The 13,534-nt window shown below is 41.7% G+C and overlaps 1 protein-coding gene across 3 annotated transcripts in view; it reads right to left on the minus strand.

Annotated features, from left to right (window-relative positions):
* The window catches only part of kalrna (kalirin RhoGEF kinase a), a 584,657-nt gene that overhangs the window by 190,224 nt on the left and 380,899 nt on the right, over nucleotides 1–13,534 (minus strand). For all 3 annotated transcript variants that reach the window (XM_055638050.1, XM_055638045.1, XM_055638046.1), the window contains exons 29-33: nucleotides 12,912–13,023; nucleotides 7,538–7,728; nucleotides 3,050–3,151; nucleotides 1,441–1,583; nucleotides 196–298 (exon numbers count right to left, since the gene is read on the minus strand). In XM_055638050.1, coding sequence (XP_055494025.1) covers nucleotides 196–298; nucleotides 1,441–1,583; nucleotides 3,050–3,151; nucleotides 7,538–7,728; nucleotides 12,912–13,023 — 651 coding nt within the window. The remainder of the gene's footprint in view (nucleotides 1–195; nucleotides 299–1,440; nucleotides 1,584–3,049; nucleotides 3,152–7,537; nucleotides 7,729–12,911; nucleotides 13,024–13,534) is intronic.

Consider the following 13,534-nt stretch of genomic DNA (forward strand, 5'->3'; position numbering starts at 1 on the left):
AAAAAGAATTATTGAAATTAGACTTTTATCTTTAGAAAAGAGGCTGAGAAGAAGTTTTGCTAGAGATTATAAAGACATGTGATCCTTTAATTAGGAAGAACAATTCCAACAGAGGGTAAACATTCACAATTCTTGGCAAAATAATCCTTTAAAAATATTTTAATGGCCTGCAGATTCCATGCAAAGTGCACTTACCTTATCACTGTCCATGGTATTCTGCGAGGTCCTTGATGCAATGGAAATAGTATCTGGCTGACTGCTACCATCTCCCTGACTATCTCCATCTTCTCCCATATCCCTAAGGATAAGAAGAACATTAAATTACTGCCATTGCTTCTTCAACCAAAGATGCAGAGAGTATTGCATTGATAGAATTGATACTGAAGGTGGCACAATGGTGACTTGGTAGAGTTGCTGCCTTACAGTACCAGAAGCCTGGGTTTGATCCTGACCTCCGACACAGTCTTTATGGAGTTTTCACATTCTTCCTGTGACCTCATGGGCTTTCTCCAGGCGCTTGGGTTTCCTGCCACATTCCAAAGACGTGCAGGTTTGGAGGTTAATGGGGTTTGGTAAATTGTCCCTAGTGTGCAGTAGAGAACGAGTGTATGAGCGATCGTTGGTCAGTGCAGATTTGATGGTGTGAAAGGCCTATTTCCACACTGTATCACTAAAACTGAAACAGGAGGTGGTTCATGGGCCCTGGAAGGGTAAATAAAGACGGAAGAAATAATGCAGAAGTCTTAAAATTCACAAACGTTTAGAATGTTTGAAAGCACAAAAGAAAAGATTGTAAAATCATAAATATTCTCTGATACACAGTACTTTGTTTTATAAAATAAAGTGGGAGCAGGGAGAGAGTGGAAGTGTGGAGGTGGTGAGTTCATGGAGTGATTCTGGGATAGATATGTTACAGCTTCCTCATGAGGATTAGTTTAGTGTTTTTTGTGGAAATTTAGTGAGTGAAGACAACTATTGGCATGCTGGCCTTTATCATCCAGTGCAATGTGTGCAGGAATTGGGTGTTCTGTTGCAGTTGTTTAAGGTATTGGCAAGGTCACACGTGGAATGTTTTGCAGAAACAAGGAACTGCAGATGCTGGAGTAATTCAGTGGGTCAAACAGCATTTTTAGACTTTAAACTTAAGAGATACAGCATGGAAACAGGCCGTTCGGCCCACCAAGTCCACACCAACCAGCGATCACTCTGTACACTATCACTATCCTACACACCAAGTACAATCTTACACCTTACGAAAGCCAATTAACCTACAAAACTGTACATTTTTGGAATGTGGGAGGAAACCGGAAAACCATCGCGGTCACAGGGAGAACGTACAAAATCCACACAGACAAAGTCCGATTGAATGGGTCTCTGACTCCATGACTGAAAATCGCTACAAATAAGACAATGCATACACCTTGTACTTGAGCAGATTACCTTTTACTGTTATTTCTTTGTTTCGCTGGGGTTTTGGGTAGCTGGATAGGTTCCTTCAGGGCTCCTTTCAGATGGATGGTTCTTTCTTGTATTACCTCCCGAATATTTTTAATCCAGTCCTGCTTTGTTTCAATGTTGGAAGCCTTCAGAAGAAAACAAGACGAGATCTTATAAGATTTTATCACTGTGACAGTAATGTCAATGACCTGCAAAGCTCCTATCAAATTTATATCATAGACATGGTGATAGAGTGGGTAAACCCCCTGAAAATTCTTGATCATGATATTAGAATTACTGATGGCACAAGAGGCTGGGCTCTAAAGTGGGCTTGTGCTTCATGCTGCTTAAGAATAATCATTTAGGAAATGTGCATGGGTGTAATATTAGCACCAAAGGTCCATGGGAGTTACCCAGCAACATGTCACTGTTATAGAAACAACTCATTTGAAGGTTCATGAATAAACTCCAGCAGCTCGAGAGAGCCAGTAATAACAAATTGGGTAGTCTGTAACCCAATGGTATGAACAGTGGATTTTCCATGTTTAGGTGACCCTTATGTTTTGTGTTCGTCTCTCCCTCCTTTCCATTCCTCAGGCGATTATTTTAGGCGACTAGGCTGTCACCACATGGTCGCCAGGATGTCGCCTGTATGGTCTTGAGTAGTCTCCTCAGTCGCATTTTTCTGGTCGCCGCTGGATTTTGAAATGTTCAAAACTTTTTGGTGACAGTCGGCGACAGTTGGCTTGACGCCAATGAGCGTAGCTTGACCTCCTGACGTAGGAGCTGTGGTAGGTTGTCGCCAGGATGACGTAGGCAGTCGCCAGGATTACGTAGTATGATTCTATTTCAAATTTTATGTCGAAGGGAGGATCCAGTCGCCGGTTTTCCGGTGACCTGCTATGACTATGACAGTCGCCGGCAGTCGCCTAAAAATAGACTAAGTCGGACAGGCCCATACCATCCTTATTTTTATATTATTTTGTAGCTAGAAGACAATTTTTATATTACTGAGCTTCTCCAGCTGATGGAGTTCATTCATGCACCAATAGATGAATGGTTCCTACAATAATGGCTTGTTTCAGGGTAATATCCGTGATATTTTGGTACCAGAAGAAAGGAGAAAGGAAGAGGAGGAGCCCGAGGGCTGAGGGAGAGCTGAGAAGGGAAGGAGACAGCAAGGGCTACCGGAAATTGGAGAAGTCAATGTTTATGCCGCTAGAGTGCAAACTGCCCAAGCAGAATATGAGGTGCTGCTCCTCCAATTTCCGGTGGTGCTCACTCTGGCCATAGAGGAGGCTCAGGACAGAAAGGGCGGATTCGGAATGGGAGGGGGAGTTGAAGTGCTGAGCCACCAGGAGATCAGGTTTGTTTATGCGGACCGAGCGGGTCGATCCAGAGATGCTACTTGTCCTGCTGAGTTACTCCAGCATTTTTTGTCTATCTTGACTTGATAAAGCCAGTCAAAATAGAAAGTTTATTTTAACAAAGTGAATGAATCCTTATTGTTTGCAAAACAATAACCTTTCATTATCTCTTTCTGATTGATACAAATTATGCAGTAACGTGTTTGCTATCATCCACAAAATAAAATGAATGGGTTAGTGCTTACTTTAAGGACAGTCTTGTTATCAGAGGAAGGCGTTCGTCCCACCCACAAAGCAAATTTGCAGGGATCACCTTCGACATGCTCTGTCACCCCCAGCTCTGATGTCTGAAATAGAAGCAGAGGAAACGTGGCCAAATAAGTTATAATATAAATCAAACACTACGGCTTATCTTTCTCATACACAATTGGGTCCAAATGAAAATATTTTGCAATATCATTAACCATACGATTAAGCACTGCTGCAGTCTGGAGCTGCTCCTACTCTATTGTCTTTTTAGTTTCTTCCCAAAAGTAAACTTTATTCAGAATAAAAAATATGCGGAACCCGCCCAGAGAGGGAATCCTGTTGAGCCGTGGCCATATCCCAGCAGCCCGGCCACCGCGGAGCAGGGAACCCGATGGGAGAGGGAAGCCGCGGAGAGGAGGATGGAGGGAGACGGCGGCGGACGCTGGAGAAAGGGCCTGGTGAGAAGAACTTGGGGGGGGGGGTCTTATCTTCCACGCCCTCAAGGTCAGCTGCTAGAGGCGCCCCTCGGAGAACAAGGGCTAAATAGGGCTGTTCACGGGACAACCAGAATAGAGATTATGACTACAACAGGCCTTTGTGGTCAGCTGCAGCTGGACTGTAAAATGGTGCCTACATGGTGACTCTTGCATATAGAACCAGTGGGCAGTTCTGTACAATCTGCACTGACTGGGGGATTACGCATATGTATGGTGATAGTCATACTGAGCTGTTTGCAAAAAAGGTATTTCAGTGCACCTTGGTACACATGATAATAAAGAAACCAGTAAACCACATATACCAAATAAAAATGGTTCAAAATGTTTTCATATATTCTCAGTGTCTATCCAAAAGATGCAGGATCATTTAATTCCAAAGAGGAAGAAAGATTCTAAGGGGAGCAAGAGGCGACCGTGGGTGTCAACGGGAGTCAGGGACAGTATAAAAATAAAAGAGAAGACGTATAACATAGCAAAGATGAGTGGAAAGCCAGAAGATTGAGAAACTTTCAAAGAACAACAGAAGGTAACTAAAAAGGCAATACAGGGAGAAAAGAGGAAGTATGAAAGTAAGTTAGCCAAGAATATAAAGGAGGATAATAAAAGCTTTTATTGGTATGTGAAGAGATTAGCTTAGACAAATGTGGGTCCCTTGAAGGTGAATTTATTATGGGGAATAAGGAAATGGCAGACGAGTTGAACAGATATTTTGGTTCTGCCTTCACTAAGGAAGACACAAACAATCTCCCAGATGTACGAGGGGACAGGGAACCTAGGGTGATGGAGGAACTGAAGGAAATTCACATTAGTCCGGAAATGGTGTTGGGTAGACTGATGGGACTGAAGGCTGATAAATCCCCAGGGCCTGATGGTCTGCATCCCAGGGTACTCAAGGAGGCGGCTCTGGAAATTGTGGACGCATTGGTGATCATTTTCCAATGTTCTATAGATTCTGGATCAGTTCTTGTGGATTGGAGGGTAGCTTATTGTATCCCACTTTTTAAGAAAGGAGGGAGAGAGAAAGCAGGGAATTATAGACCAGTTAGCCTGACATCAATGGTGGGGAAGATGATGGAGTCGATTATAAAATATGTAATAGCGGGGCATTTGGATAGCAGTAACAGGATCGGTCCAAGTCGGCATGGATTTACAAAGGAGAAATCATACTTGACTAATCCGCTGGAATTTTTTTGAGGGTGTAACCAGTAAAACGGAAAAGGGAGAGCCAGTCCATAAGGTCCCACACAGGAGATTAGTGGGCAAAATTGGAGCACATGGTATTGGGGTAGGGTATTGATATGGATAGAAAATTGGTTGGCACACAGCAAACAAAGAGTAGGGGTTAATGGGTCCCTATTAGAATGGTAGGCAGTGACTAGTGGGGTACCGCAAGGCTCGGTGCAGCTATTTACAATATACATTAATGATTTAGATGAAGGAATTAAAAGTAACATTAAAAAAATTGCAGATGACACAAAGCTGGGTGGCAGTGTGAACTGTGAGGAGGATGCTATGAGGATGCAGGGTGACTTGGGTGAGTGGGCAGATGCATGGCAGATGCAGTATAATGTGGATAAATGTGAGTTTCTCCACTTTGGTGGCAAGAACAGGAAGGTAGATTATTATCTGAATGGTGTCTGTTAGGAAAAGAGGAAGTACAACGAGACCTGGGGGTCCTTGTACATCAGTCACTGAAAGTAAGCATGCAGATACAGCAGGCAGTGAAGAAAGCGAATGGCATGTTGGCCTTCATAACGTGAGGAGTTGAGTATAGGAGCAAAGAGGTCCTTCTGCAGTTGTACAGGGCCCTGGTGAGACCACACATGGAGTATTGTGTGCAGTTTTGGTCTCCTTATTTGAGGAAGGACATTCTTGCTATGAAGGGAGTGCAGCATAGGTTCACAAGGTTAATTCCCGGGATGGCGGGACTGTCATATGATGAAACAATGGAACGACTGGAATTTAGAAGGATATCTTATGGAAACATATAAAATTATTAAGGGATTGGACACGCGAGATGCATGTTCGGGGAGTCCAGAATCAGCGGTCACAGTTTAAGAATAAGGGGTAGGACATTTAGAACTGAGATGAGGAAAAACGTTTTCACACAGAGAGTTGTGAATTTGTGGAATTCTCTGCCTCAGAAGGCAGTGGAGGCCGATTCACTGGATGCATTAAAAAAAGTTAGATAGAGCTCTTCGGGCTAGTGGAATCAAGGGATATGGGGAGAAGGCAGGAATGGGGTACTGATTGTGGATGATCAGCCATGATCACATTGAATGGCGGTGCTGGCTCGAAGGGCCGAATGGCCTACTCCTGCGCCTATTATCTATGTAATCTATATGTATACCTTCAGTAGTGTTTCATCCAATAGTGCTTGCACCCATCGTTAAACAAACACCTTTACCACTCATAAACAAGCATTCTCACAGCAACGGTAGACAAAGCCATAAGCTGTAGAATTCTCTCTTGAAGTTATTTCACCTCTCTACGTTCTTTTAGGACTTTCCTTGACCAACTTATTTGACCAGATTTAAGCATTTAGCACAATTTTTCCTTAGATGGCTTGGTGACCAAGTTTAGTATGAAATTCCTTGGGAGATTTTGCTACTTCATAAACATACGTTTTTTGTTCAACAGGTAAGATTTACATATTAAAGATGTAGCGAACATGTTTCACAAGATCTGAAGCCAGGCTTTAAGATCATGAGGCGTTTTCCGGACGAGGAAAGGGAAGGCGGTTTGCTAGCCGATCAAGATTGAGGCAACAGCTGGAGGCCCTGCAGCAGCCGGAGGCTCGACTGGATCAGGCACCGCTCCAAGAGACCGAGCATGCGGACCTAACATGGCCTGCAGCAGCACAGAATGGCGTGGTGGTGGACGTCCACAATTTTGCTTGGCCAGGCCGACTGTACAATGCCACCAGGGCAACTGGCCTTCATGGTCAGCTACACTTAAAGCAACTTGGTCTTTGAAAATGGCGCCAAAACTGGCAACTCATGTATGTGGTATCTATCAGTGGACTATTTCTATGCATGTACGTGATCTGGGATTGTGCTTCTGTGTAGTGATAATTTACTGAACGGTATGCAAAAGGAGGATTTCACTGTACATGTGATAATAAAGAACCATTGAAACATTGTTTTTTGTCGTGTGTTGTGTGGCTGCAAAGCCAAACATTTGATATATTGCCGTTCCCTCGGGACAAACATGACTTGGCAATCAAGATAATATTTAATTATTAATTTGTTCTACAATCTTTTATTGTTTTAGCATTGAAGCACAAAAAGTTACTTTTTCAGTTTATCTTTCATCTTGACTTACTTGATAACGAGCCAGCTCAAAGCGCTTATGAGAATGCAAAGACAAAGTTTTGCTTTCTGGGTGTCAAGTAATCAGAGGCTGTTTCATGAGTGTATTTACAATGAAACAAAGAGCTGCATTATGGTAGTGTGGCATATGCGCATCAAAGGCTTGGCCATCCAGTTAATTACAGCCCTTAAGCCCTTAAAGGAACAGCAGCAAAAAAATGAAGCAGAGAAAAACAGTAAAAGCTGATAGTATTCTGCTCTCCAAAAACTAGAACCTTAGTCCCAGGAATGTAAAACGACCTAACTTAAATACAATTCATGATACAATTACCAGAGATGCCCACGGGAAGTAACTGAGAATATTGACAATAAAAAGTACAGCAGGCCATTGATGACTAATTTTTCACTGGTGGATCCTTCACTAAAACAAAAGATGATCTCAGATCAAAAAACAAGGGTGGTAAGGCATAGAATGTAGTGAAAAGGAGACAGAATGTACCGTACGTAAAACACTTTAAGGGATAACATGAAATGGTGGCTTGGCTGACGTAATATTGGTATCCACATTGAGGTTTGCTTCTAAAATTCAGCTCCACATTAGAAAGAAATCTTAGAAGCCATTAAGTTCAAGTGATAATGAAAGGAAATTGTGTTAATGCAAAATAATTATACTCACAAGTAACTTGTGTTTGTAAACATATTTGCTATGTCCTGAGGAATCCTTGATCTCTTTGCTGAAAACCAAGGCTAGTTCAAAGAGAAACAAGTGTCGTTCCCGTCCTTTCCGGATGAGTGATTTGGGGTCCCACACTTGAAAGGTGTCCTGTAGGATTAGCTCACCCTGAACATCAAAGTTTTCATCAAATCCTGAACAGATAGAAAATGAAAAATATATTATTGCTCATAGTCATAGAATTATGCTGCAGGGAAATAGGCCTTTTGACCCAACTTGTCTATAACCAAACTAGTCTCACTTGCCTTCATCACCTGCCCAATGTCCCTCTAAACCTTTCCTATCCATGTACTTCCTATCCATGTAACTATTTATTATAAATGGCAACATTTATGTAAAGCTCTAACAGTGCGTATCCATTCTTGGATAGCATTGTCTGAATACTGGAATGCAATGCCTGAGAAGGTGGTGGAGCAACTTAAGGGTCTGGACAAAAATGAGGCAGTGGGCCACGGACCAAGTTCTGGTAAATAGGATTAATATAGATGGGTTGGCATGGACATGGTGGGCAAAAGGGCCTGTTTCTGTACTCTATGCCTCCATGATTCATTTATATTATACATTATGGAATTATGCATTCACTTAAACACATTGTAATGCAGTGTGTGTTGTAGAATAATTAGTTATTGTTAGAAATGCATTTGAACAGATGCATTAGTTTCTATAAGAACATCTGTACCAAGATGATGTAGTTACATTTTGCTGAGTTCATATTACATATATTGTAATTTTTCTGATGCCTGTCATTTTAACCCCCTGATAGAGCCTTTGATTAATTCAGTGAGCAGCTGATTCATAGCGTTGGGAAAGATCTTGTATGCAATTTTCCCAACTGTGTGTTTTACCTGTCTGTGTGAATATGACATATTATACTTTGGTTAACTTTTCCTCTCCCAATTACTATCCAAAGTCTCTAGTGTGAATTGAATCAGACTCCATTGCAGTAGAGTAAACCAAACCATAATTGTCTTTCCAATTCAATTTAATGGAATTGCAAAATGGTAGCAAAACATAGCAAGAAATTAGGTTGCTGGAAATGAAAGAAAATCAGGAGAAAACCCAACATAATTTTAGGCCTATGAAATGCAGAAGAAAATATGGTTAATACCAATGTTTTTTTGTAATTGCATGTGTACAGGCACCTCTAAAAAGTCAATCACCATAATTTTGCTTTTCGGTCACATGACACACAGGGTGGCACAGCGGTAGAGTTGCTGCTTTACTAGAATGTTGCCTGGGTTTCAGCAACTAAGTTACAGAGAAAGGTTGAACAAGTTAGGACTTTATTCTTTGGAGCGCAGAAGGTTAAGGGGGGGACTTGATAGAGGTCTTTAAAATGATGAGAGGGATAGACAGAGTTGACGTGGATAAGCTTTTCCCACTGAGAGTAGGGAAGATTCAAACAAGGGGACATGACTTGAGAATTAAGGGACAGAAGTTTAGGGGTAACATGAGGGGGAACTTCTTTACTCAGAGAGTGGTGGCTATGTGGAATGAGCTTCCAGTGAAGGTGGTGGAGGCAGGTTCGTTTTTATCATTTAAAAATAAATTGGATAGTTATATAGATGGGAAAGGAATGGAGGGTTATGGTCTGAGCGCAGGTATATGGAACTAGGGGAGAATATGTGTTCGGCACGGAGTAGAAGGGTCGAGATGGCCTGTTTCCGTGCTGTAATTGTTATATGGTTATATATGGTTTACAGCGGCAGAGACCCGAGTAAGATCCTGATTAAGGGTGTGGTCTGTATGAGGTGTGTACGTTCTCCCTTTGACAGTGTGGGTTTTCTCCGGGTGCGCCCGTTTCCTCGCACGTTACAAAGGTATACAGATTTGTACGTTAATTGGCTTTGGTAAAATTGTAAATTTTCCCTAACGTGTGGGACAGTGCTGGTGTGCGGGATGATCACTGGTCAGCATGGGTTTGATGGGCCGAAGTGCCTGTTTCTGTGCTCGATCTCTGAAGTTTGAAGAAATGTATGCTTATTAAAGGTGCACACCAGCACATATTTGTCTCCAAAAAAAACTTGTTAATATGTGGAATTCATTGCCAAAGACGGCTGTGCGGGCCAAGACTTTGGGTAGAGGCAGAGATTGATAGGTTCTTGATCAGAAAGGGTGTCAAAGTTAATGGGGAGAAGGCAAGAGAATGCGGTTGAAAGGAAAAGGCCAGCCATGATTGAATGGCAAAGTAGATTTGATGGGTTGAATGGCCTAATTCTGCTCTTATATCTTATGGCCAGGAAAATCTTTCACCTGCAACATTAGTGACCAAATCTTGAAGCAGTAAAAGCTATAATTCTGGTAGGTAGTGTAACAAGTAGCTGACTAAGATGCAAAGAATTGCAGATGCTGGAATCCTGAGCAAAACACAAAGTGGTGAAGGAACTCAGCAGGTCAGGCAGCATCTGTGGAGGGAATGGACACATGTTTGTTTCCTGTCGGGACCCTTCTTCAGACTCTTCATCCTGAAGAAGAGCCCTGACCTGAAATATCACCTGTCCATTCTTCCCAAAGATGCTGCCGGACCTGCTGAGTTCCTTCACCACTTTGTGTTTTGCTCAAATAAATTATGGAGTTTGGAAAGATCTTTTCCCCATAATGTTATGTTTTTTTAATCATGCATTAAAAATAAACAATCCTAAGTGTAATCTTGTAGCAATTAGAAAAAATACCAGTCAAACTGTGGTGGGTATATGGAACGAGCTGCCAGAGTAAGTAATTGAGGCAGGTACTATAACAATATTTAATAGACATCTGGACAGGTTCATGGATATGAAGGGTTTAGAGGGATGTGGGCTAAATGTGGGCAGGTGGACCTAGTGCAGATGGGGCATCTTGGCCAGCATGGGCAAGTATGGCCGAAGAGCCCGATTCTATGTTGTATGACTCCATGTGACAATCATCTATCTATCTATCTATCTATCTATCTATCTATCTATCTATCTATCTATCTATCTATCTATCTATCTATCTATCTATCTATCTATCTATCTATCTATCTATCTATCTATCTATCTATCTATCTATCTATCTATCTATCTATCTATCTATCTATCTATCTATCTGTATGTGATCCCAGAACTACACCAAAACGGTACACGATAGCGCTAACATCTCATCTTGTTTGTTATTATGTCTGCGATCTTGTCTGTCTGTGAGTGTGATCCTGAAATTATGCCAAAACGGTACACGATAGTGCTACAATTTTTGGCCCACCTTACTCATCATTGTCCTGTGGTGTGGTGTATCAAGATTTGTTCAGATTGATGGTATATTTTACAAGTTATTCACATTTTAAAATTTACAACCACTTACAAAATTCTCTTCCATCTGCACTGGCAGTTAGCAGCATATGACGTCACAATGCGATCTCACTTACATAAACTGCCCATCAGCCATGTTCCACCCCACAATTACATCACAATGGGATCTCATTTACATTAAAAAAAAACTCCCTTTTAAAGTATACGGCAGCGTTCCACCATTATATCACAATGGGATCTCATTTATATTAAAATAAACTCCATTTAAAACAACACTGCAGCTTCCGCCTCACAATTACATCAAGGGGGGAGGGAGGGGAGAGGGGTAATGGAGGGAGCGAGGGAGAGAGGGAGTGACTGAGGGTAGGGGAAATGAGAGGGATGGAGTTGTGAGGGAGTGAGTGGGGGAAGGGAGGAGGAGAGGGGAAAGAAGAGGGAGGGTGAAGAGGAGGGATGAGGGGGGAATGGAGGAGGATAGGGGTAGGAAGATGGACGGTGAGGCGTACTTGGGGAGGGTTGCCGTGACTCACGTCACAAGAGGGATCTCTGGCATCACAACGGGAACCCATCAGCCTGCACAGTTGGGGACTATGTGAGTGGTGGAATATTGGGTTCGGGGACCAGTCCTAGCATGTGACATGGACCCAACTGGTCCCACTTGGTCTAGTATATTTCTAAAACTCTCATCTTGTTTGTTTGCATGCATGCGTGTTTGTGAGTTCTGGAAACTCCGCCAAAACGGTACACGATAGATTGATGTTATATTTTACATTATTGTAACTTTAAAAAATCACTGATCCACTTGCCCTGCACGTCAGTCGCGTTCGATGTCACAGCATTGGACGTCACAGCGTTCGACGTCACAATGACATCAAAATGGGATCCCGAATTTCTTTTTTTTTTAAAATCACCATGCTGTTTTTTCGCGTGTACTTGCCTGACTTCACTATGGAGACCAGAGTGCGTTGGAGGAGCGGGCCAAACGGGTCCGCACTTGGTCTAGTATTGAATTAAATTTGTAATCAATGCAACTTGAGAGGGAAAGACAGATCAGCCATGATTGAATGATGGAGTAGAATCAATAGGCTGAATGGTCCAATTCGGCTCCTATGACTTAAGAACTTATGAACAAAGTAGTCACATGTGGCACACGAGTCTTTACCCCTTTGTTTTATTTGCATTTTGGTTGAAGTGAAAAACCTTCAACCAACATGAAACCTTCAACCAGAATTTAATTTCATGCCTCTTAATTTTTTTTGATCTTTCAAGGAAATTAATCAAACCTTTTTAGCTTTAACGCACTAATTCATGAAGTGTCGTGATTAATGATGCTCTGAGTTAAATAGTAGATACTGCACTTAACAAACGATGTTATTTTTAAATGCACTGGTCCGTGATTAATGAACTGTTGTATAACGTTTAACTTGTACTTTGATTAAGGTTGACTGAACATGAAGTGAAACCATGGAGGTGCAGCCCAATTAAAGCTACAGGTCAGAACTCTCAGCCTCAGTCACAACAAGACAGCATTGCAGAATACGTCTACGTGCAGCTACAGTTTACAGAATACACTTCGAGTGTCATTCAAATCGAGATAACATTTCTACCCTAGATTGCCAGCAAAGTTACAGGATTAATTGCAGATCTGAAGTAATATCCAATTTAAAAGGCCCTAGTTAACTGCAAGCTGTTAATGTTATCCAAGTGTGTAATATGTGTGTCAATTTAGTTAAATTAAGTTTAGTTTTGAGATATAGTATGGAAACAGGCCCACCAACACCACGTTGACCATCAGTCATCCGTTCACAGAGTTCAATGTAATAAACTAGGGGCCAGTGAACCTACAAAATTGCATGTCTTTGGAATGAAGGAGGAAATTGGAGCACACGTGGTCACAGGGAGAACATACAAACTCCGCACAGACAACACCCGTAGTCAGGATCGCACCTGGTTCTCTGGCACTGTGAGACAGTAGCTCTACTGCTGCGTCACTGTGCCGCCCAATTGAATTGAATAGTAATTAACAATAAAGCCTTTAATTTTAACTGCTTTACCTTCCAGCATGCTGACATGCATTGCATCATTAGCTTTCTTGGGTACGCTGAGCATTACTTCGAGACCATCTTTTAATTCCCCTTTGCCTTCTTCACAGCAGGTTAAAAGTTCCTATTGACAGAAACATTTAAAAAATGCTACAAATCAAATTAAAAACAATTCCATATGTAATTACTTAATTTTCACAAAATTCCCCTCCCCATCCCTATTCCATTTATTTATAGTAACCATATTACAGATGACTGGAAAAATAAACCAAAATGAGTAAACTCATGTGCATTACATGCAGGAGTTAATGTAATTTTGTTTTAATTACATGCAATGGACATTGGTAAGCTTGTCCCTAATTGCAATGTGTTCAAGAGGAATGCGGGAAGGCCAGTAATTGCTGAATCAGTCTGTCCTTTAAATAAATACATCCTATTTCCCATTTAAGATCAGGTGTCCTCCTATGCCTAAATCAAGTTTTCCTAGCCTTCTGATATTTTTCAAATCTATCTCTCGCAAGTTGAGACTAATGTCTATGTTTTCCTTCGACCTCCGTCTTGGCCACAGCCCAGCAACCCACAGTACTGTATATAAACTGGTTAAAACAGTGAAACCCTGTTTTACAGTGGTGTGG

This window comes from Leucoraja erinacea, chromosome 7 (genome assembly GCF_028641065.1).
Source record: "Leucoraja erinacea ecotype New England chromosome 7, Leri_hhj_1, whole genome shotgun sequence".
Taxonomy (NCBI): Eukaryota; Metazoa; Chordata; class Chondrichthyes; order Rajiformes; family Rajidae; genus Leucoraja; species Leucoraja erinaceus.